This window comes from Varroa destructor, unplaced genomic scaffold (genome assembly GCF_002443255.2).
Source record: "Varroa destructor unplaced genomic scaffold, Vdes_3.0 BEIS01000001.1, whole genome shotgun sequence".
Classification (NCBI taxonomy): domain Eukaryota; kingdom Metazoa; phylum Arthropoda; class Arachnida; order Mesostigmata; family Varroidae; genus Varroa; species Varroa destructor.
In genome coordinates, this window is record NW_019211454.1 from 27,451,710 (window position 1) to 27,475,732 (window position 24,023).

General features: G+C 42.2%; 1 protein-coding gene across 3 annotated transcripts in view; it reads right to left on the minus strand.

Annotated features, from left to right (window-relative positions):
• Positions 1 to 15,885: 15,885 nt before the first annotated feature.
• LOC111255484 (uncharacterized) overlaps positions 15,886 to 24,023 on the minus strand; it is a 75,398-nt gene continuing 67,260 nt past the window's right edge. For all 3 annotated transcript variants that reach the window (XM_022817499.2, XM_086989523.1, XM_086989532.1), the window contains one exon: positions 15,886 to 21,706. In XM_022817499.2, the coding sequence (XP_022673234.1) occupies positions 19,060 to 21,706 (2,647 nt within the window). In that variant the 3' untranslated portion in view covers positions 15,886 to 19,059. The remainder of the gene's footprint in view (positions 21,707 to 24,023) is intronic.

Here is a 24,023-nt window from a genome sequence, read left to right on the forward strand (position 1 = left end):
ACACACTCACACACACACACACACACACACACACGACTCACCTTGTCGCCGTAGCCTTTGTTTTTATGTCGAAAATATTTTTGACCTGCAGGGATGTGCGTGCATTTATGTCGAGAAACGAGCACATGCATGTACATGAATGTATACAACAGAATATCCCATTTCTTTTGAAGAATGCACACGTATTTGGCCAGGAGCGAACGCTGTCATTCTGAGACTTCAACATTCGTGTTTGAGCCTTTGAGTCGTTATCCATTCTTCTCCTGGGGTGAAGTTGTCTAGGACTTCGCAAAAATCTATCAAAGGTTCTATCGGCGAACACTACCAGCCCCTCACAACAGACAGTGAGAGATACAATGATGACTTAAAAGTCAGAAGAGAGAGAGCTCGCGTGGATTGCTCTACCACCCGCATTAATGATATCATCAGACGTATGTTCATTTGTTATTATGTGTATTTTATTAGGACACGTTTGATATATGAATATGAGGTATTGCTTTTTAAATCCTAGCGTGGTTGACAAACGTGGAAGGCGCCTTGCTGAAACCTGTCTATTACTAGATTGCACCTATTGTCGCATGAGTTAAGAGCTCACAGCTATGATAACTTGACCACTCATGTACCCTTTATGTTGCAATTATTAAGTATAGGGATAAATTTACGATCAGGAACTAATTGATTCTAGCTCTCTACAAAAAAAAAAATAGAATTTTAGTTCTTTACGTTCGGTTTCGTTTGACGCCAATTATCCTGTGCGTAATTATGAGTAATGGAATAGGTACTTATCGTTAGATCTGCGAAACAACGTCAGCGTCTCTCACAAAAGTTCTCCATTATCCTATGTACATTCTATCAACCGCCCGTCTACGGTATACTTGCGAAGGTACCTTCTTGTTCAATAGAAACCACACACAAAACGTTGGAATTTCACAGCAATGCTCTTATCGATGTTGGGCTGCTGCCACAACTCAGTCTCCTAAGAAGGCCAGCTTCGGGTTGTTCTGCCCAACTAATTCGCCCAAAGAATGTGTCACAACGCAAATACCGTATGTATACAAATGATACGTAAAACCATGAAAAGTTAACTTTTCGACTTTGACTGAGCTGTTTTGCTGCGTACAATACTAAAATATATCTACACCCACTTTGAAATGTAAAACTATTCAACGGTAAATTAGGTGTGCTTCCTCTGGTAAACACTTGACGTATATGTATATAGACAATCGGGAGTCACGGAACACAGGGTCTAATTGCAATTTTCATATTATAGAATTGTTCACGTTCTCATAGATTCAGGGCTATGTTGAAATCTGTTACTCCTACGATCGGTGACAGCACAGTACGACTGCATCGAACAGACTTGATCGGCCATGCTATCCAAACGTCGACGGCGCCAATTAACTTTTTTTCGCCTACATTTTCCAGTTAGCTTTTCTGTCTTCCAATGTTTCTGTTCGACCGTTTCAACAAGACGCAACAGCAACGATTTATAACTAGGCGACTGAATATTAGTTTGTCGTGTTCAGTCTCTGCATGATTCGGTCCGCTAAAGAGTTCGTTGTCTGAATCTATGGGTGTATCCCTCATCGATGAAGAGAAATAGAGCGTGCTGCATGGATGGCAACAGCGCCGTCCATCCTATTTTCGTTGCTCCTGTTCGGAGATTCCATCCGAATGAGTAATCGCTCTATGTCTTCCAACAATCCGCCCACTATGCTTCAGTCCCTGTCCAGTTGTTCATGGGCCATCTTGCATCTTCGAAACAATTCCTGGTGAACGTATTTGTCGCTTGCTTGCAAGCTTGTACCTTTTATGTTTCAGCTTTATCGTATCAATAAGTTTTCATGCGCTGGACAACTGCGTTGCCCACAACCGCTTCGTTTCATCTGTATTCCCTGTGATGGCCGCAGCAGCAGCAGCAGAAAACTTCTTTTCAAAATCTTGTGAAGTCGCCCCTTTACTCTCCTAAGCAAGCCCTGGCGCATTACACCCCGACCCAAAACGTCCCACTTTAGCCCCTAAGGTTGATAGATTCTGTTTGTGCTTCTCCATTCTTTTTCTCGGTCGGCCTGCTGCGGCAGCTGCTCCTTTTGCTCACTTTATTCGAATCGTTCGCCGCGGCTGATACGACTCTACTGGCCCGTTTAGAGCTTTCAGGACTTTGTTGTCCTTCTCACTCAGGCCCTCACTCGGCCAGCCACTCTCTCATTCGTTCCTTCGCTTGCGTTCTTTGTATCGCTAGTAGGAAAGAGTGGCTGAATGACCGCTGCTGCTAGTAAGCTAGCTGTACCAAGTCTACGGAGCGTAGATTTATCCATCGGATAGGAGCAGTGGCGGTGGAGGATAAAGTCGATCGCCGCCACTAAGCTTGGGTCGACAGTCCTAGGGCCGGTGGGGTGGTCGGTCGCACGATGGTGAACCACTTCGGCGAAAGTGGAGCAGACGATCAGATGAATGGACACGGTTACATTGGAACATAGCAGCAGGAACAACAGGATGTATGTATAATATAGGTGTATAAATATATGCGCGTGATAGGCTGGATAAGCAATTTGATATATACTAGGATAGAGATTTCGGCAGGCCCCATCAGGCAGGCAGGCAGGCAGAGTAGGTATTGCCTTTTTTAGAGGCTGCTGCAAGAAAATACTGCGAGCGAGGAGTTACATAAGCGATGGAGACGGTAGTGGTAGACCCAGGCTTTGTCTTACACAGCTTACGCTAGTAGATGTCGTCATCCCGTGATGCTTCATCCGACTAAGCTGCACAATTGTAGAAAACAGAGGTAAGGACGCTGTACTTTGCAACTGAAGAGCCGGACGCATCAAGCAACCGTCATATAAGAACTAGCGTAAGCACGGAGTGCTGTTTAACCTCGAGACGTACTGCGTTATTATGGGTATTACTACGTTTGTTTATAAGACACATACAAATCAAAGTTTCATTCAGTGTTTTATGCTACGTCATGCTAGCACACGAATAATCTACAATTTATGCTTAATATCGTTGGTAACAGCCGGCACTGCACACCCCGCAGCAGTTCGACTGTTACCATGACGAAGTCTGTCCGCGTGTATTGAAACGCCATCCCTAGGTTTCATTGGGTTATCAACGAGCATACCTATTTCCCATCGCATAAAACATTACCGAGTGTTACACGATTTCTTCCGGGAGGCCATCTGCTGGAAAGTTGTTGACGCTCTGCCGCTGGCAGTTCACAGGTGCATTGCGATTTCAATTGCATTGAAGATTTCTGTTCCGGAAAGAAGGAAGAGATCTGTTACAAATGCACCACCTCGTTTCTGAACTACGCTCTTTGAACGACTTTTGGGCAGCTCAAAGCTCCAAGCAGCTGATCTATCAGATCACACAGACAATTCTGTGCAATGCTTCCATCCCAGTGTTTCCAACAAAGAGCTCACAAACTTGTGTTCGCCAGGTTTGATAAAGAAGTAGATAGGACCCGGCACCCCAGGAGTCGCCTGACGTACTGAGATATACTAGAGTCACTTGACGGACCCTCTAGTGACTAAGATTTATACTGCTAGGAATGCAAACTGCAGATTTGTATGTTTGAATTTATAATAGAGAAGAAGAACGATCCAAAGCTGGTCAAAGTTTACCATTGAGAACTTTTTCTTTGGTGATAGGATAGAGAAAGAAGTTTTTCTGAAAGGTTCATCTTTTATACGCTGGATCCGTATCCGTTGACCATAATTTAGGACAAGCAGTAACATGCATTTTAAAACGACACTTTGGAAGACACAGGATTTTTTGGACTACTACCTATTGATTACATAGAATATCTTAGTTATTAGATATTGTAAGGAATAATCCATTCTAGTCGAAAGGTCTTACTTACGCATAATTTTGTGTAGCAAGAACGTGTTGCGTCTTTGTCAGCATTGAACTTTCACCTCGCAGACCGGTAGGGTTTTAAAATGCTATTTTGATTTACATGGTATTGCTCTAACTCTCGGCCCTTTCATGACGTGCGAAAGTTGCTGACAGACAGAAACGATTGACAAAATCTAGTGGCCTTTATAGGCAATCTCTAAATAATATGGCGCCTTTGTAGGATGAGTTGTAGTCAATCAATACTCTCGTGTTGCCAGCCAGTTCCGACTCGTCGAAAGTACGTTGTCATCGTAATCGGTCGACGTAACAAGTAAAAACAAAGAAAAACGAAAGCAGCTAATGAAGAGTCGTCCCTCACAAAAAAAACGATGTTATTGCTGAAACATATAGACTGGCTGTCTATTGCCAGTACCCCTGGCCATCAGTATTATTCTAGTATTACTATTATGATAGAAAATGCTAACTCCGAATAACTAAACGCACTCTCCGTTATTTGCTGTGTCATTTTCAAGAAGGTCAATGCCGTTCGACGAAATTCAGAAAACTTCTGGATCTGGCCAAAAACACTTCTACTAACGTCATGCAGTAATCCGATTTATTGTAAAAGTTCTTTGGCGGACCTGTAAGAGAATATATATATATATATATATATATATATTCGGTAGAAATGTCATCCAATCTAAAATAGTATCTTTGGAACCTTTTCAATAAGATTGCTTCTAGTTAGCTATCGTTGTTTCTTCAGTAGAACGTTATAAGTTGGTCTGTCATCATCTCTGCAGCTTCCTGCATATACCCAAAACGCACGCTGGCTTTTCATCACCTTTACCTCGTTGCGTGTTCGCCAAATGACATTTTCTTGGATTCTTGACGAGACACATATTTCAGCGGTAACTCGCATTGACGCTTTTAGGTACTTTTACAAACATACCTAGCAAGGCTATTTGCGCAGCCTTCATCTGTTGAAACCCACACCCGGGAAAAGTCACTGCACCCTGTTCTCGACATCGTCTCTAGCGTACGGCTGCGTGTGCCGGCACAGCCACACCGGCTGCTGGAACGGAAGTGCGCGCAGAAAGAAAAGTTTCATCGACAACTCGTAGACATTCTCTAGGTAGAAGCAGGCCGGCGGAGAAGAGAGCCCACAAAACCCAAACGGGAAAACACAGGCAACGACAGGCCTAGCCCGCTTTGCTCGTCACTCAAGGCCCGTTGAAAAGTATGAAAAGTGTCCGTCTGCTGCCAGTTCTGCTATTCTACGATGGTTCCAGGAAAAGAAAAAAGAGCGAGATAGAGCGCGAACGAAACACCGCTAATGGACTAGTGTATCTTTATGGGCTTTATTTAAAGTTTTTGAATATTTTGGGCATCCGCGACGATGACGACAACGAACGGGTTAGCCCCGCATAGATGGTGAAGGCAAAGCTCTGATCATTTAGCACTATAGCCCAAATTCGAGCCTTAGACCTGCCCGGCTTAACTTTGGCAAGCACCCCAAAATTAACTCAGAGTATGTACCATGGCTGCACGTATGTGTATGTTTCTATCGAGCGGAAAACACCACTAACAAGTCTCAGCTGCTTCGATCCCTCTTCAGCTCGGGCTGCATCCATGGCTCAATTGCTGAGCATTGTCATGGCGGTGGTTACGTAAACGAATGATCCAGTGGCTATAATAATGGATAGTTCGCGTACCGTTAGGAGGAAAGCCGGGCATAAAAAGAATCGACGTCAATGGCATTGGCGTTGCTGTCGCTGTTGTATTCATCATAATCACCATTGTTTCCGTCTTACATCTTCGTGCTCGCCCTTCGGCCCGTTCGTTCTATATCTTTTTTGTGTTTTGTCCGTCATTGTCGCGCTAGAACTAAGAAGACAGCTGTCATTTCACCCACGACAAGATTATGCTTCAATCCCACTTTTCAGTCTTTCTCTGTCATTTTCGCTCGCTCTTGTTTATCCGTCTTTTTCATCGTCTGCTTGCCCGCTAGCAAAGCGTCATGCCTCTTCTGGGCGTTGTCGCGTATTTCTTTAACGAATTTTTCCTCCCTTTTCAACAAACGCCTTTCTTGGCGTCGAGATCTTGATCCTCCACGCATACATGTACACAGGCACAGTGTATCTGTACCACACGACATACGACCACGCTTCCACCACTGTGTGTATTCCCCTTTGCCTCACCTGCTTTTTATTTTTTACGTTTGATTTTTTGAACGAACACACGAAGTACGAAAGCAACTACGGCCTTTACTGTGATAAGACAGATCGCTGCCACGGATTGTAGCTCTCATATTTGTACATTCCAACTAAAGTGCACGAAGCTGCTATAAACAGCGAAAAGAGAACTTCAATTTAATCTTTTTTTTGGATACTTCTACCTATATTGTGGTATTGAAGTTTATTATCTAGTAATATGTACATACTAATGGTAAGGCAATGTGTTGATATGGCAGGATGTGATTATACAAGTACGGTAAATGGTTCTCTATTTAAACATATTGATAATGCAGATATGTTTATTTGTTACTATTCAGAAAGCACAAGCATAGATGCCTGTCTCTGTACAGGAGTGTTGAAAGCCTTTCAGTAATTACTTGTTCAGAATGTACAAGACTCAGTCAGATTATAATATCTTCGGATGTGAATTATGGTTCGAAGAGATTGTAACGGTACGTTTTGACTTTCCTTCTTTAATTGTGCCTATTGCACTTTCAAATATGATTTTTTCAATGTATAATATTTTTTTGTGTTTAATTTTATTATGACCGGTCTTGTTAATCCCTAAGCATCTGTTTTAACTGGTTGGATTACGGTTGGCTAAATCCATACACCACAAAGTGAAGTCATTTTTTATATATGAGCCAATAATGTTCTCTAGTTATTTTGGACCGAAAATGTTTCTGAGACATGTTTGGTCTAAAATTTTCATTCGTCCTGTTGTTATGGGCGTACCTGTTCAGACCTGATGGGTTACTCTATGAATGCTCTGCTGTGTCCATATACATTCATTATCTGCACTCCCTTTTCAATATCGCGCATTCAATACGCGTTTCATAGATGCCACACATAATAGCTTTCCATAGCACGTGTTTCATTCATTCATTCATTCATTCTGCACATCTTTTATGTTGTCGGCCCCTAGAAACTGAAGCCAACATGAAAATTTAGATAGAACACAATAACCCCATTGAGCAATACGAATACGTACTTGTTGCTACAGTTACAAACAAAGTTATACCCTTTATATATATATATGATTTACGTGTGGACCGTAAGTTTTCAATAGTTAGCTTAAAATGTTCAATGCAACTCTCTATATTTGTGCTTGTATAAGGTGAGATTTGATATCTACTTTAAATTGGCTGATATTATGGTTACTGAAAACATCTTTATGCTGCCATATGTAACAGTTTGTATTGCACTTATTACTAAATCTGTTCAGCATGCAGTCTCTAAAGGTAAAGCAGGTGAATTTGGTGAGAGGGCAAAAATACGGCAGCCTTTTATTCGATTCTGTTGAACATAAAAAAGCTACTTTAAAAACGTAAAGGTAGTTAGTTTAGGATGAGATGCGTGTGCTAAAAATTCAGAGCGTATCTTGAAAAGAAGGGTCTACCAAATACAGGTCCCGAAGTATCTTTTCCAAGCGCTTCCATTTGACATAAGTTCTGCACAGAAAAATTACTATGTCATATGGGAGTTCTGCAAGAGAACTCCTAGATTTATCAGCGTCGTCGATAACGCAGTGCATCTATAGCACTCAGGTTTTACGTAAGCTTAATTTGTCACTTCTCACTCTAATGGTGGTCTTTAGACAATTCCAACATGCTGATTTGTAATTCAGCGGCGTTTACTATCATGCTTTCCCTATAATAGCGTAAATTGAGGTGATCAATTATAAATAACACTTCTACCGCCTTATCCGCATCAAGAATTATATCAAGGGCACTACAGTTGCTTCCTCTGAGCGGTTGGACAGGAATCCCGCATAGGCGTTTATCTGACCTTGTAAAGAAGTGTTTGGTTTTCCGGAGAGTAAACCGGATTTTATTTTATATGTAACATTAAACACATACTCCAAAAATTGTACTTGCGTAAGTTGGAAATTATGAAGGATGAAAGGTAGCATCATAGGGCACGTCTCGGTATAATTCATGCTTTTTTGGTAGAACTTGTTGTTTTAGCTTAATTGTTACCCGGCTATCAGAAAAATGATATATTAAAATTCAAGTTAGTCGTCATCTCCCGCAGCGTAACACTGGTCAAGTCCGTCATTCAGTTACTGGCTCTATTTCAGCTTCCCGTGGCCTACGCTTCGGTCCTAACGTCAGGTCATCGACTTGCTCATTCGACTGTTAGAGAATAACGAACTCAGAAAACCATGCATATTTCGACGAAGGTTTAACTTAACGCTCAAACGTTCCCCACTCAGACTTCTTTTACCCACCTCGTAGTTGAGTTCATTCATAAACACACGTTTATACCTTATGGTATTTATTTTACCCATTCATGTATTTTTACCATATTTTTGTCGCCGAAATTTGACTACCTTTTTCTTCACTCGCATTCTCAAGACGGCACGAGTCTTCCATGATCGAAATCATCCGCAGGCGAGAGAAGCAGGCGCGGTTCGAAACTGTTGTCGCTAATACTGCGCATGCTGCCGACTGAAATGCGCTATCGCTACGTGATTCGTTTATAGTAAGGATCATAGATATAGAAAGATTGCGAAACAGGAAATGAGGAAAAACAGAGATAAGGAAGAGCTCAGTCAAGGAAAGAAGAGCTAGCTGACACCGCTCTTCGTTGCTGCTGCTGCTGCTGTTGCGGCATCGATACGATTCGCGCGACAATTTTCGCTTTAGTCCCCCTTGCTCAGATATTCACACACCCGCAACTTCTATCCTGGAACTCCTGTCCTTTTCCACAATCCACCCAACGAATTGTCAGAGGAAGACAGTGCCCGACTGCTGCAGACTAAAGAAAGAGCCAAAAAAGCACACAGTAGGATATGGAGGAGAGAAAGGTAAACAACGCTAACGGCAAAATAGGAGAAGAACGGGAATCATCGGTGGCATTGCCCGTGGCGGTCGTGATAGCTGCAAAGGCAGCGGCAACTTGGAGAGCTGTTGCCCTGTTCGACACGCAGAAATATGGTGGATCTGCTCAGCCACATGACATACGCCGCGTGGTTGGTTTTTATATACATACAGGTCGACGATGTGAGAAGAAGGGTATGCATTACAAAAAAACGACTGTGGAATTACTTGATTTGCTAACATACAAGCACAGCCAGCAAAACGGTAGTAAAAACTTACCTCGAAACGAAGTATATGACATCTAAACCTGTCGAAACAGCGTAAAATAGGTAAAAATTTCGCGCGCGCACGCGGTAATTGGTTCAGAGTTACGATATCTTAAAATGACATTATGTGCTGTGACATTTTGCGTTTGTTTTTCATACATTTAGGATTTACTATCAGCCTTTGAAGTCTGAGGCCGTGCCCTCGGGTAGAGTCACTCGGGCTTTCAGGAGGCGAGCTGTAGTGAGTCTTCGAAAAGTTGCAAATTTAAATGGTTCACGAATTTAACTTCTATTTTAGAGCTCTAATGGTAGAGACGGCTTACCGTATAAACTCTGTATTCGGTGAAAATCCTATTAAATAACCATAGAAAGGAAACTTTGATAATAAGTTCGAAAAGAAGGCCGTTGCGAAATTGAATAACGAAGAGGTAAGGTCTATAATGGAAGTTTATCCATTACAAAGTGCACAAGTCGTAGCATTTAGGCTTCACCTCGTTCACTTTGGCCAGTCGGTAATACGAAAGCATGGACAACTAGTTGCGGTAAAATTGAAGGACAATCAAAAACAATAACGCTTGCTTCACTCTGCTCTCGCGTTGAAGCACTGACCTATTTTTATACAGAACTGTGATAAAAATTAAATTTTCTACCATAATCGCAGACGGTCATACCACTGGGTGGACTGCAAGGGCTTATCGTGTATGTTTAATGCTCTAATAAACGTGTTATGCATTACAATCTAATGAGTCCTGAGTAGTTTATTACGGCCGAACCATGCTGCCCACAACTGGACGAAATTACCTTGTACGGTAGCAGAACAAATAAATTACTATCCAAATAGCCGAAAGTTATAGATGATAATAACAGTACATACTTTAATCAAAAATAAAGGAACTAAACTTATGAAAAAAGTTCGAAAAGTTAGAGTTTAGCAGGAACGACCTACGTGTAAAACAGCAAGGAATAATTGGAATATTTTCTATTGAAATTTGATTGGAAATTATTTTTAAAGTTAATTATTTGATCAAGTTCTAGACCCACAATCATTGCCCTAAAAACAGATGATCAGGTAAAATCTATGCAAATAATTTTCCAGATTGTTCGACCTCTTAATGTTAACTTGGATCCCAGTTACGTTCGACAAATGTAACTGCTATTAATTGTGCTTCGGCGCTATTTCTCTACTTAATAAATGTAATATTTTCGGCCCAGTTCCTGATAGCTCACATTGTATAAATTCATTATGACGCCTGTTAATGAACGCAGGTTTTCTGTGTTTGCCGGCTGTATTAGGTGCCTTATGTGCATAATAAATAATTGTATTTATCTGTTACGTACCTAAGCTACACTGTTATTCATTGAAACCCATAGTTGAGATTGTATCACAACACTTCTATGAAATCGGCAATGGATAATGGCCATGATTCAAGGTAAAAAAAAAAAAAAAACTACAACTCGTAATACATTGCGGCAAAAAGACTCGATTGCCTGTCTAGTCGCCGTACTACGCCAAACTGTCATTGATATTTGGTGCTGTATACTATGGAGCCCCAGACTGCTGAAATGTAAATGGCGGAGGGAACTTGGCTAAAACGTCCGCATGGCTTGTATTTAATCATTGAATTGGCTCGGAGATATGTGTTACTTACTTCGTTTCATCGGGCCGCGCTTTGCATTTGGTAGTATTGATTGACCGACGGCAACGATGTATCCTGTATGGTTCAACTTTCCCACATGTCATGTTGGCCTAAGGGTCTTTCTGAAGTTTGCAAGTGGCAGGGTTTTGTAATGGTGTTCCAATCCAAAACTTTTCGTCTTTCTTCGTTACTCTTGCCTCGGGTTCAGCATCTTTCACCTCTCAAATTCTTATGCTATTTCACATTACCTCCTCTGTTGTTCTACCCTTCTCATTACATACTCATAAAAACGTTCACCCGCACGAGAAACTACACCGCAGTTTCCTCGTTCATCACGGCGAAAGCGCCCGTCGCTCCGCGGCGCCATCCTCTTAGCAACCCCCTTTCCTTATTTACGGTTTCTTTTTCCTTAGCCTTGACTCCAAATACTTTCCTTCAGCTGGTAACACACTTTCTTTCCCAATGCTGAGTTCTCGGTGCTCACCAGCCTGAATTCTGTAAAGTTTGTCAGTCGCGTAGTAGGCCGGACAAACCTCTGCCAATCCAACAGTTGATGATGAATTTTCTCTTCTACTTTGAGCAAGCTCTGCCGTTATGCCCAATTGTACCCGTTTAATACGGTGCTCTCGTCTTGGCTTTCTGATCTAAACCAATCCCTCCTATATCCCTTTTCCCAAGGAATTCGCATGCAAAACGCGGAGATCGGAATAAGGCAAGTGCAAAGGATAAGTGGCCATGCATATGGCCACCGGATACAGAATGTGGAGGGAAAATTAAACAATGATTTTTGAACGGGCACTATACATTGCGAGAGCTATCCAGTTGGAAAGGGTAGACGGCGTGTAAGTCGAGATGAATGAAAAACATACGCAGCCACAAAAGCAGAAGGGACAGAAGTCCGAAGACGCTTTGGATTGTCGTTCCTTTGTTTTCGTTTGTTTGCTTTGTTTTGCTGCGTCTTCACCACGCACTACAAACTTCTGAATAAAGAAGGGAAGTAAGTCTTTTGAGACTGTTGTAATTGTTCGTACACGCTGGCATGCTGTATAGCGTTTGCCCTTGCAGAAAACGTAAATTTCAGAATGAGGGGCTTCTGTCTGTATTCAGTTGTAGCATAATACATTATGCTGCCTTTTACGGGCAGTGTGTTCTTTTTCAGTGTCAGCATCCGAGCGCGATATGTCTTGGCAAAAGTTAGTTCTAAGCTACTTCGAGAGAGCAGATTTACGATATTACGGTTCTAGCAGCTAGAAGAAGCTTTAAGATGAGACACATGAACGGTCCGAACGTTTGTAAAATTGGATTCGAGCCGTTCATTAACCGGTAGACAAGATTCCACGATGAGCCATGACAAATAAACAATATCCACAAAAAGCACTTGCGGGTTGAAAACTTCCATATAAATCCGTTTCCGAGCGTGTTAGTTCCGTCACAGAGAAAAGTAAGAGGTGAAATCAAACAAGAGACGTCCAATTTTTCCAAAATGGCGCCTTCGTCGCACGAAGAAGCTTTTAATAGAGTTTGTTCCTATAATCAATATCTAACTGACATAACAGTTCGTATATTGCACGATTTCTTACGATTAATGCCGTTAAGATAAAATCAACTGTGGAGTGACTTGTAATCAAGGAGTCTAAATGGACCTTGCGAGACGTATCTGCGAACGAGATTTCTTTTAGCCAAATGCGATTGCCGTACATAGCAAAGTTGGTCTATATATTGAGCTGCTTTATCCGTCTCGAGAGTTCGGCAAACGTTCGATTTGAGCGACATGTTTAGGTCGATCGACAAAAAAAAAAGAAACGAAAACATCAAATGCTTGTAAAACTGCTTTATCATTATGGATAAAACTATCGTTACAACGAACTGTTCTACTCACTCTCTTGTTTTATTAAGTAGGACTTAAAACAGGTATCCAGCCTCACATTAACCTCGAACCTCACCTAAGTGTATTTTCATTCTTATCCCAATTCGAGAAATAGCTAGATCAGGTATTGGTTTTATCGTGCACGTCATCCTACGCTGCATTATATCATTTAATGTGTCGAATATTATCAACTGAATATGTACTGTTAACAAAAAAAAAGCGTTCGAGGGCCTACTCACGTGCCTCTGTTCCTTGCGAGCTCTCTTTTTATTGCTGCGCGCGTAACTATACCAATGGATTGGCAACTAAGATGCTACGAAAGAAAACAAACGGTATTTAGCTTTTAAATGTTAGCGTGGGGGTTAACATTTTTAGAGAAGTACAGCCTCGGGTTCACTATTCGCGAACCTTCAATTCAGGTTGGTGACGATGCTCGTTCTATAAGCTAATCAGTCGAATATAAGCAATCAGCGGCCAGATTGACGAACGGGTGTTTTTGCGAATGTAGCAAATGTAATATGTGTTGGGCGTTCCTTTCGGTTTTTGGTAATGTAACTTCGCGTGATTGCGACATTCTACATTTCGTATACTGTATATATATGTGTGTATATATAACATACGAAATATATATACATATAACTTCTTGTGTTGGGGGGCGTCAGAAACTGCAGAAGCCTAATCAATATCAGTTGTGACTTATAATGTGTCCACGTCACAAAACAGTAAAAAGACATTAGGTCGAAGACTAACTTGACGTGAACTTTCTATAGATTTTTACATAAACCGCTATGTAGGTGAGCTCATTGCATACCGCAAAAGCGCCAAAGCTACAAAAGTGACACAGGGAAATTACTTTTCTCACATTCATTCTCAAAGATAGACCATTGATCGACCTGAGAAGTTCGCGGCGTTATCCCAAGGGAACGACACTTGTCCTGTCAGTCTTGAGGGGAAACGAGACTAGAATTACTTAGAAAGTCTCAGCTTTCGTTTAGTAATTGCACAAGTTTGCTAACAGGAAGTAAAGAGGATAACAAACCATTGCGCCGTTAAAGCGTACGATCACTTTATCTCAGCCGACGAGGCGAAAATAAGGCCTCCTTGCTTGACCTCGCCTTCAGCGGTGCAAGCGCTCAGTAAAAAGCCTAAGTATGAGAAAGGGATTTACTGTTCCGAACTCGTATATTTTGCTTGTAATGTTTTAGTCGATTTTAATATAGTGTATACGAACTTTGATAAGCTAGCTACTAAGTTAATATCCGGCTTTGTTTAGAATCAAAATACGGCGCCACGGCAAAATACCGAATCATTTAACATCTGCCAAGTACTTCTTGCAAAAAGTAAGCTCGAAAAATTCTACTGAGCCCACCATAGCACAATAGATATTACGATTATATTTTCATGCGCAAATTTGAAATTATTCGGCATCCATGTGTCAGCATCTTACATGAGTGTGAAGCTGCTGCGTCTGCTATGCCCGCATGAGCATCACGCCAAAGGGTATTTGATTTGGCCTCTACTCAGAACTTGAATTGCTTATTTCGGTCAAAAGAAGTACCCAGTACAGAAAAAAGTTGCGTTCTACTACCCGGTAGGTTGGTGATAAATTATACATGTTTTCGTTGTGCTAATATTAGTGTTATGTTATGCTTTCTTGTCGAATTCGTAAACATAGAATTTTTGGAACACAGCATCATTTTAGAACGCTGATTAATCATGTCTAAGAATGTTCTATCACAAAATTCCATAATTGGCAAACGAGTTCGCAGGATTGTATATGCATACAACTTAGGACCTGTAAGGCCGCACTATTCATACTAACTGCTGTTCTAAATGATGCGTAATCTTTGAAACAAACAAAAAAATAAAGCTCCCGTTCGATAAACTTGCATATCCTCATTCTATTGTACTGTTATTATCGTAGATTGGTGTTATATACATGTATGTTCGATTTTTACTTTCTTATATCAATCCCTTTAGACGGAACGTAGCGATTCTTTGACAGATGTTTAACTTGGTTTGTCCGACGTCCTTTCAGACAGGCGCCTCCTTAATATTCATCATATGTGCAATGCTATACATATATGATTAGAACTAATTTTCACTGCGTAGACAATCGTCGTAAATGTTATCTACGCTCTGCTGACCTTCACCCGTAATTTAGCATAGAAAATTACGGCCCGTTTTATTAGGCACAATACTATTACGGCGTTATCTAGTGGACACGCGTGATTGGCCTTATCGGTTCTTTAAATAGCTACGTTATGTTAAATTTAGCTTTCCACTAATGACCTAAATCTATAAGGAAATCTCAGCAATCAGAAAAAAACTCCTATTTCAATCGCAATCATTGAAAATAATTATAAAAACACATTACCAATTTTATGCAACAGATTAATAATAGGCATAGTCAATCGTCAGGCTCTGGATAAATAACAAAGTGCTGACTAATATGATTGAGTATGTAGGCCTCTTCTTTATCTAGTTACACTTGCGAGAAAACTACTCACTTATCACTATTACTACTATTTGATAAAAGTGTTCTCTGTTAATAGATAATGGTATTACTTTGCAAGTAGGGAAGTGGCCGGTGTTTGAAAAAGGACATAATGAGAAGCTTCAGTATTAAAAAATTCAAATTTGTTCCACACTTCGGTTGGCGCCCGAAAAGAAGCTCAACACAATCACAGATACTTGCGCTTACTTGCGTAACATTAGGCTGACAAAACGGTGTCGATGATTTTATACAAGCAGCTATTAGAAACATACAAAGATGCGATTTCGTAATTTTTTACCAATGGTTTACGCCTTTTCTTTTATATAACTTCTAAACTTTATTTAAATGTATACGTTACCGATTTTAAAATTATAACGTCACGTCTGCAATATTCTAGCAAAGTTCTGCTGGATCTAAAATCAAATTAGCCTTGTTTGGTCCAATAACGCTGTTTGCGAAGTTCTGAACATTGCTTGAGCGCAGATGTTCGAGGCAGGTTCCTAAGATAGTATTTCCACATATCATACACCCATATGCCAATAACTTAAATTAACTTTTCATTGTTCGGTATTACCCGATAGTTCAATCGAATGTTGTTGTCATATTCTAAACATGTGAGCTCTTTATATATGGTGATTTTGTGATGAGATGCGTGACTGCGTCAAAATGTCTATAGGAAACAAGCCATTAAACGCTTACATACATAAAGGATAACAGGCGTGTAGAATAAAAATTATCTTTATCTTTATTCTTTATAGAAGACCACTGAATTACAATATTTTGAAATCACTGGTACATATTTATCATCCTCGGATCCATCAACTAGGGTCAGTGTCGCACGTCTCTCCGGTCTTCCCATCTTCTCGAACGGCCTCCACTTCACTCATCGTCGTCGTCATGATCAGCATCACCACCACCACCAACTGTATTGTCTTTCATTTTATTGAGCGAGGTTCATTATTATATATTTTCACATATAACCTTTTCGTTTTTCCCTCAGTTTACCATTTCTGTACTACGCTACCCCCGCCGATAGCCATCAGCCTTTAGTCTTATCTCCTGTATGTGGTGTATATACGGCACAAGAGGATACTCCGTTCGAGATACCTTTAAGGTGACGGTCTGCTCGCTGTTGGCGGTTCTCCTTTTATTAGTACTTTTATTATCATGATTATTTTCATCCCTTTTTCTCCGCTATAATGCAGCCTGCTATCTTACCCATCCTGTCAAATATCCATATATACACCTATGTACAATACACAGTGAATGATCCATTTTGTCTGCATTCTCGCTTGCCGCTGGGCAATGAAAACTTCAGATGCAACTCTTGCTTGTTGACTAAGTAAAATCGTTTTTGAATCTTAAGCCAGTTGGCTGAGTACGGCGTATCCGAATTTTGGGTATCTGAATCGAAATTGAACCGTTGCCTGTCATCTTCTGCATTTTTATTATTACATATTATTGTATGAATATGTTCCGCGATGCGTGCATGTACGCATGCTTTAGTGTCTTCATCACAAGAACACTCTTTCAATCTCGCGCTATCACTCGACTCGCTTTCTTTCTTGCTCCTATAGTTTAACATACAGCTATCTTGCCCATTCACTGCACTCGCGCATGGCCCTTGCCCTGGGCCTCATCTGGGCCTCCATTCAGCGGCGTAAAAGATAGGCAAACATTCATGTTACGTTGGTAGTTGGACTAAGTGCAGAATGGTAAAGTTGCAATGAACAGGTAAGATATTTGTTGTCGTTTTGCCTTATGTTCACATAGAAAATAAAACAAAACTCCCGCCGGGTCCTCACTACTTATATTCTGTTCTGTTTTTTCGTTTGTGTGTACCAACTTTTCTGGTTTCTGCTTCATACTTCGTTTTTGTATGCTAGACAAGTTGAGGTTTTGGGTTTAATGGGACCGGCTGGGATAGGTAAACGAGTATTTGTATCTATAGATTTGTAACGCCCGCATGTATGTATTCGTCTCCAAATATCGCTCGGCGTAGGTCTGCGTGCCGTACACATGCGTAAAAAGTGGGAGCGATGCCATATTGCGAGAGCATTTCCTTTGTTGTTGTTGCTGCTGTTGCTGCTGCTGCTGCTGCTGCTGTTTTTCCCAATGCCGCTTCTGTTTATTTCTTGAAAACCCCATTTAAACCCTAGGTTCCCTATTTGGCACACAGAAACCTTCTTTCGCCAACCGACCGTCGGCCGGTTGCTAGCCGTGTGTTCCGTTTGAGTTTATCGGTCGAGTTTTTTCTGGACTCTCCCTTCAGCCCCCTTCGCCATCCCCATTTTCCAAACTATCTCTGTCTCTCGCCTTTTTCTTCTCGAACCTTTTGCACAGATAGATTTTTTGCTTGCTGCATGTTCGTATTTTAGTCCATTGGCTTTTCCATCTTCTGCGTCTTCGCTACGGACGGCGTCGTCAAAGTGGTAGTCGACGACGACCAAGGACATAGCCATCGTTGTCTCTGCGATGTTTTTTTCCATGTTCCATTTTCCATATAGCAGCAGCTAGCTTGTGAGCGAGCGAGCGAGCGAGCGAGCGAGCGAGCTGGCAAGCGCGTTTCACAACCCAGTGCGTTCGTCAGCTGTGAACGCAACGGGGCGGTAAACGGAGGGGTTAGAAGAAATCCAGAAAAAGGGGGTCGGCACACGCCGCCGTAGACTCGATTTGTACGACGATTTTCATCGTATTGTACCTGTGTGTATTGCACACGTTCATGTCTGTTTTTCCCATGGTAAAACCTTTGGGCCGTACGTCTATATATACTAGGTTTCCTGACAGTACTACACTCTTTTTTCTTGGTATTATAACATCACTAGCTTCTCCAACAGCTTCACCATCGGTGTATTCTTACTCCCAAGTGTTTGACTTTTTTACGTCGCGCTTAAAAGGCTTCCTAGTAGCTTCAACAAAAGATTCGTTTTTCTGTTCACAAATGCTATGGATGGCTGTTGTGTTTCTGTTTCTATTTTCATTGTTTTGGGTAACAGGAAAATTGTAGATACGAACGTACGGTAGAGTTTCTGCATTGCAACAACGGCATTACAACATTAGCTTTTTATATATATATATATATATACACATATATGTACATATACATATATATATATATTTATTTAGTATGTGTGTACTAGATGTATTATATAGTGTTTACCTTTAATTTCTCATTGTTTTACGGTATTAGTAGTTGTATGTTATAGTACTTCAAACGGGTATCACCTTTCGATTAACTGTGATTAAAGTGGAAAGAGCCAAAACGTTGTTTTCGTATTCCACCCGTGCACGCCACATGCGACGTAAATTTCCGCGTTTTGTTAGCTATAGTATTACATCATTGACATTATTCGGCAACAACGTTATAAAGTAGAAAAAACAATAACGCAAGAGGGAGAAGGTAAAAGATAATACATAGCGTGTTTTGAGGTATGCAATTGTATTGCCGCTGTTGCTTGTGCGAACGTTTGTTATGCCTTTATTTAAAAGACTGTTGTGTGGGCTTATGTACGTGCGTGTCTGCTGGCTAAACATCTTTTTTACAAACACGGGGATCGTATACTACGTACAACGTAGAGCTCGTCGTCGGGATGGCCCTGTGTCGCATGTGATGCTGGATGATTTCCATACAAGGGCGGCGGGTCGTACAAAACGAACGGTCCACGTGAGCTGCCTGTATGACCGTACATGCCGGGTACAGCTGGGGGCGCATATATCGCCTGCACGGGATGAACGCGAGACATGGAGCTGCACGTGCTATTGAGCACGAAGTTATCGCCCGGCTGAAGTGATGTGTGCGATTGATGCGGTAACAGATCAAGTGTTTGCAATTCTGGCGTCTGTTGCACCAGGTCCAGGCCTGAGCTTGCGCCCTGCTGGCCCGGAGTTAGCCAAGGTCAGCTGTTCGGTGGTTCGAGCTGAACGTCATTGGGGATGTCTCGCGTTTTGCGGTCCTTTCCGCGCCGACAATATAACAGCGTTCCGGCGGATGTAATAACAAGTGTTGCGAGTAAGGCGCCACATGCAATAGCTAGGTATATGATCGGAAATTGGTGACAATGTTCGGGTCGTTCGTCGTGACCCGAGGGACAATGCACTGTGCCGTCGCACCATAACTCGGGCGAAATGCATGCACTTAACTCGGGACACTCATACAGACAGTTAACATTACGTAATGTAAGGCCGGATGACGTACGTAAGAATGGCTTGGTGACTTCGAGCCAACGCACTTTGAATGCACCTGCCTTCACAGCGATAGCTTCAACGAGAACGCGATCAACGTTGCGTCTAGTCGGTAGACCTCGAGGTTGTCGCTCCGATTCATTGTACCAACTCAATGAGAAGAGGTCAAATTGAGGTTCGGACTGCGGTGGATCTTTGGGCGCGTGGAACGCATCCGTCGTTAGAGATTTTGCGTCTCCATTAGCAAGATTGCTGTCCCCGTCTGTACAAACGACGGCCACCGGATCAGAGATACCATCTGCGTAAACTACAAATTTATTCGTTCCCGGGTTGCACGAAGCCGCACGAGAGCCATCATGGCCCTGGAACTTTAGATAAAGATATTTTTTAGGACTGGATTCAATGTACCAGCGGCACCGCAATGGAGTATCTTGAGAACTGATATCCTTTGCTACAAATGTTAATTCACCTTCAGAACCGTTCCTTCTGGCTGTTCCGCCTTCACAGCTGGTAGCTGGACGGAACTCGTACGTCGCCTCGAATCCAAAATAATTAAAATCTTCGAGAGCTGACATACCTTGTACTGTAAAGGATAGGGTGACATTGTTTCCTACAGACTCAATGAGGATCGGCTTACGAAGCTGTGAAGTGGTATTACAGAAGCATCCCATTGGAGTGAATGTCTCACCCCAATGATCAGTCACTTGAACAGCGGAGATTTTAGCTGCATTCGTTCGTGATGTAACCATCCTACACGTATATCTCTGGGTAGCTTCATCGTAGAAATGTGCGCACTGCGTTGTTGGTAAGTTCAGATTAATCAAATAGATACGCAACTTTTCACTAGCCATACCAGAAAAATAGTAGGAGCAAGTGATGTTCTCGCTGCCACCGCGACCATACATGAATACATTTTTTGGAGAGGCGAAATGGCCGAATTTTGATGTACTGCTTTGAAAATGCCGGTGACAGGGTCCGTGATGCGGACCCATGTCGATGCCCGCCTGTTCCGTGTCGACAAACTCGTACCGGGCCATAAATGAACTACGCCGTAGCGGAACGTCGGACGACTTGAAAAATTTTTGCCGAATGACAAGGTCGGACCCTGTGGATAGATAGCTGTCATCCGGCAGGCGGCATGGCCTTAACGGAATGAACTGTGGATACTCGGCCGCACGGGCACAGATCCTTGGCGAAGACTTCTCGCAGAACCGCCTTGTCGAGTGGTCTATGGAGGAGTTGGCGTCCTGGAACAGTTCCTGCGCGCCCAAGTCGACAATTTCAAGTGAAGCCACATCACATTTCTCAGCATTAGACCAACGCTGCTTGTCCTCAACGAAATAGGATAGGAAATAAATCCAGACCCGGTCGTGGACTCCGCGTCCTTTGAAGTGGAACGAGCAGGTGGTATTAGGCGGAATGGTGTGGTTTGGGGTATAGATAAGTCCACGGCGTTCCGCGCGACTGCCGTCAATCTCAAAGGTGCACTTTCCTCCGGGTTCGACCCGAAAATCATCCGCTTTGACGAAACGAACCTCGACGTCCAGTTCAAGTTTAGACGCGTAGAGCTGCTGCGCTCCAACTGAATGCAGTTCGACTCTACTCTCAGGCCCGGACGATACCACTTCAGTGAGCGAACCCGATCCGCAGAAGCGTGAGAGGACACTCGCCTGTGAGTTGCCTCCGTCGTAGATGCGAACTACATCGCCCAAACAATCCGACGTGAGTGCGCGTTGCGAACTAGCGCCACCAGGTGCCGTGCGACCCGTGTATATCGATATTTTGTATTCATTCTTCTGAGACAGAACGATCTGCGCCTGAGTGCCCTGCGGCGAAGTCAGCTGGCGAATTGTGAAGCGGCACGTGAAGTTACGTAGATAAAAACCTGGAAAGTTTGGCGAGCGAATCTTGCACTTCTTTCGATCGCAATTCTCAAAAATTCGATCACAAAAGGATTCTGGCGCACGCACTCCAAGATCAATGGGATCTTTGCTGTCTCCGTAACGAGTGCGCGATGGTTTGCTCGGATGGAAACGATATGTAAGGTATAGGTTAAAGCTATACGAATGTAGCGATGCCCGATTTGGTATCACCACCTGTAGTGTGACGTTATTCCGTTCTGAGAAGAAAATAACCGGCCCGCCTGTATTGATGAGGTCCCCACAAAAACGGCCGAACTCTGGCTGATCCAATTCGCTACTGTCGTAGAACGAGGATAGGGGTGCTGCGACCGGCTGACGTCCTGTAGCTGCAGATAGGAACTGGGTAAAACCTCTAGTCTGTGAGGTGCGAACAATAGGCGACGAAGCCGTAGGTTCGGTAAGCGCCAAATGGCCGTTGTAGCATGATGCTGTCTGATTTCTGGAAAGGAAACCAATCAAATCAAAATACACACTTATCAGTATGCGCCACTAATTGCCTTATAGTTTTTATCTCGTTTTCTATAATAGGGTTCTATAATAATAAATTCATAAATGCTAAAATTGGCCACAACCATAAATAAAACGAAACAGTTTCTTCGGAAATGTTGCAAGCGCTATACTACGTCACGCATTTTACGTCTGTGCCGACACTTTCGGTAATTACTAGCGTAGAACACGTATAGAGAAATTATGACCATTGTGACCTAAAGACGTTGTCTGACACCTGACAATGGAACTTTTCCCTTTCTGGTATGATTGTGGAAAGTGGCTGTCAGCAAAACAAGGTCGATGATGCGATGTTGGAAAACCAGCTATCCCAATTACACCTATCTCAGCTGACCTTAGCAAGATAGGTAGCGTACGGTTGTGTACGCGTGATTTAGGCTAGCTTATACTCACTGAACATCGATAATATATTCAGCAACGAAAGGGGCATAGCTCATTGCCATCAAGGGCTGATGCATAAGTACTGACTGGCAGCAACGCTCCTTTTACAGCTTGTGAAAGAAAAGGGCCAAAGAAAAAAACCCGACCCTCACCGAAACCGGAACGCCGCAACAGGAACAGTCAAAAAGAAGGGTTCCTCAGAAAGCGATCGCACTTGGCTATAAACAACGACAAATATGAAGACAGCAAACACATCCCCATTGTTCCAAAGGCTAATACAGAGTGAAAACATCGGGGCTAAACTCAATGTCTAGTCCATGTTCAACGTCACAACAAACAATTAACATGACGGCGATAAACAATATCTCGCAGGCTCTATTACCTCTATGCTGAAAAAACATAAAAAACTTTAAGACGCTAGCAATGGAAGAAAGGCCATACCTGTCTTTCATTCAATCCCTACAAACGAACTAGTCGCACCATCTTACCACTAAAACAGTATTAAAATGCGCGTGTAAATATCCTATAGGGTTTAAGGTAAAATGAAATAATAAACATATATCAAACATCATATGCATGTTAACAACACAAATCACTAATGTCTAGTTACCCCAGTGAATGCACTATCGCAGAAGTTGGAGATAATTTGTTCTAACTCTCTCTCTCTCTCTCTCTCTCTCTCTCTCTCTATATATATATATATATATATATATATATATATGGCAGTAGCAGTCTGATCGGCCATTGGCGACAGTATTGCATAACATAGTAGTGGTATAACGCCTTAGCTTACTTTTTTATTGCCATTTCTTTCTGCCAGCGTCATTCTCATGATTGGCAAGATCAATATGGTTGCGGTCAGCCGGTGCCAAACTTGACGATGTTAATGGGATTGGCTGTCTCATGCACACAATCTTGAAGAAACGAGGCCGTAAGGCAAAAAGCGAAGGACAAAAAGGTAAAAAAGGAGAAAAATAGAATCGTTTGTTTACAAGCACCCCTAACCGGAGAATCTATCCTGCCCATGCAGCATAATTCGACGTTCGTTTTTCCTCAGTCCTTGCAAGCGGTTGCTCCAGCAGACGTTCTCGATCGTCGATTCTTCGTTTTGTGCCATATAGCGACAACGATAGTGTCAGCGAGAAGTGGTGGCAGGATGGGCTCTAAACGACGCACTTTCCTTAACGACCCGTTACTTGCGGGGAAATTTGCATCGGGCACCGAGCGAAGAGAATCGACCCCGGTGAAGCCAGTTATTCGTCCATAAATACAGAGAGTTTAGACGAAGCGATTGTTATAGCTACTGCCGTTGCGAAAATTCAAAGTCTTTTTTCGCGAGGTCTTGTTTTGGAACTGAAGTATTCAGTCAGATCTGAAAACATATTTTGGGCTAAGAACCTCATCATTAGCGGCTAAACAAACAAGCTCATTAAGGGACAAAAAAGCATGACGCGGATAAGTCTTTTTTGAACCGCCGCCTGATCTCTGATTATAGTCGAAAACGGCATTTGTTTCTGATCATCCGGGACAATGGCGGGCTTTTCTTGATGGGAAAGAGATTGAATATTATTGCTATTTAAACGGTATGTTTTCTGCTGCAGATCTACTACACGACTTAAATTAAAGAAAAAAAAAGTTGTTTGAAAGCTTGTAATGAAATGGGCTTTGGTTTTCTTTGACAGAGAAGGGCAGAGAATACTGCGTGTTTTTTCTATTATTTGCAATTATATCGGTCACAGAAGCTCATGTAATTTATAATAAAATATCGTTGTGGCTTTCTATATTACCATTGTACACGCTCGGTTTGAAACCCCCACTATTCACCATTAGCAATCGTGTGAACATCTTTTTTAGATGTGTAAATGGCA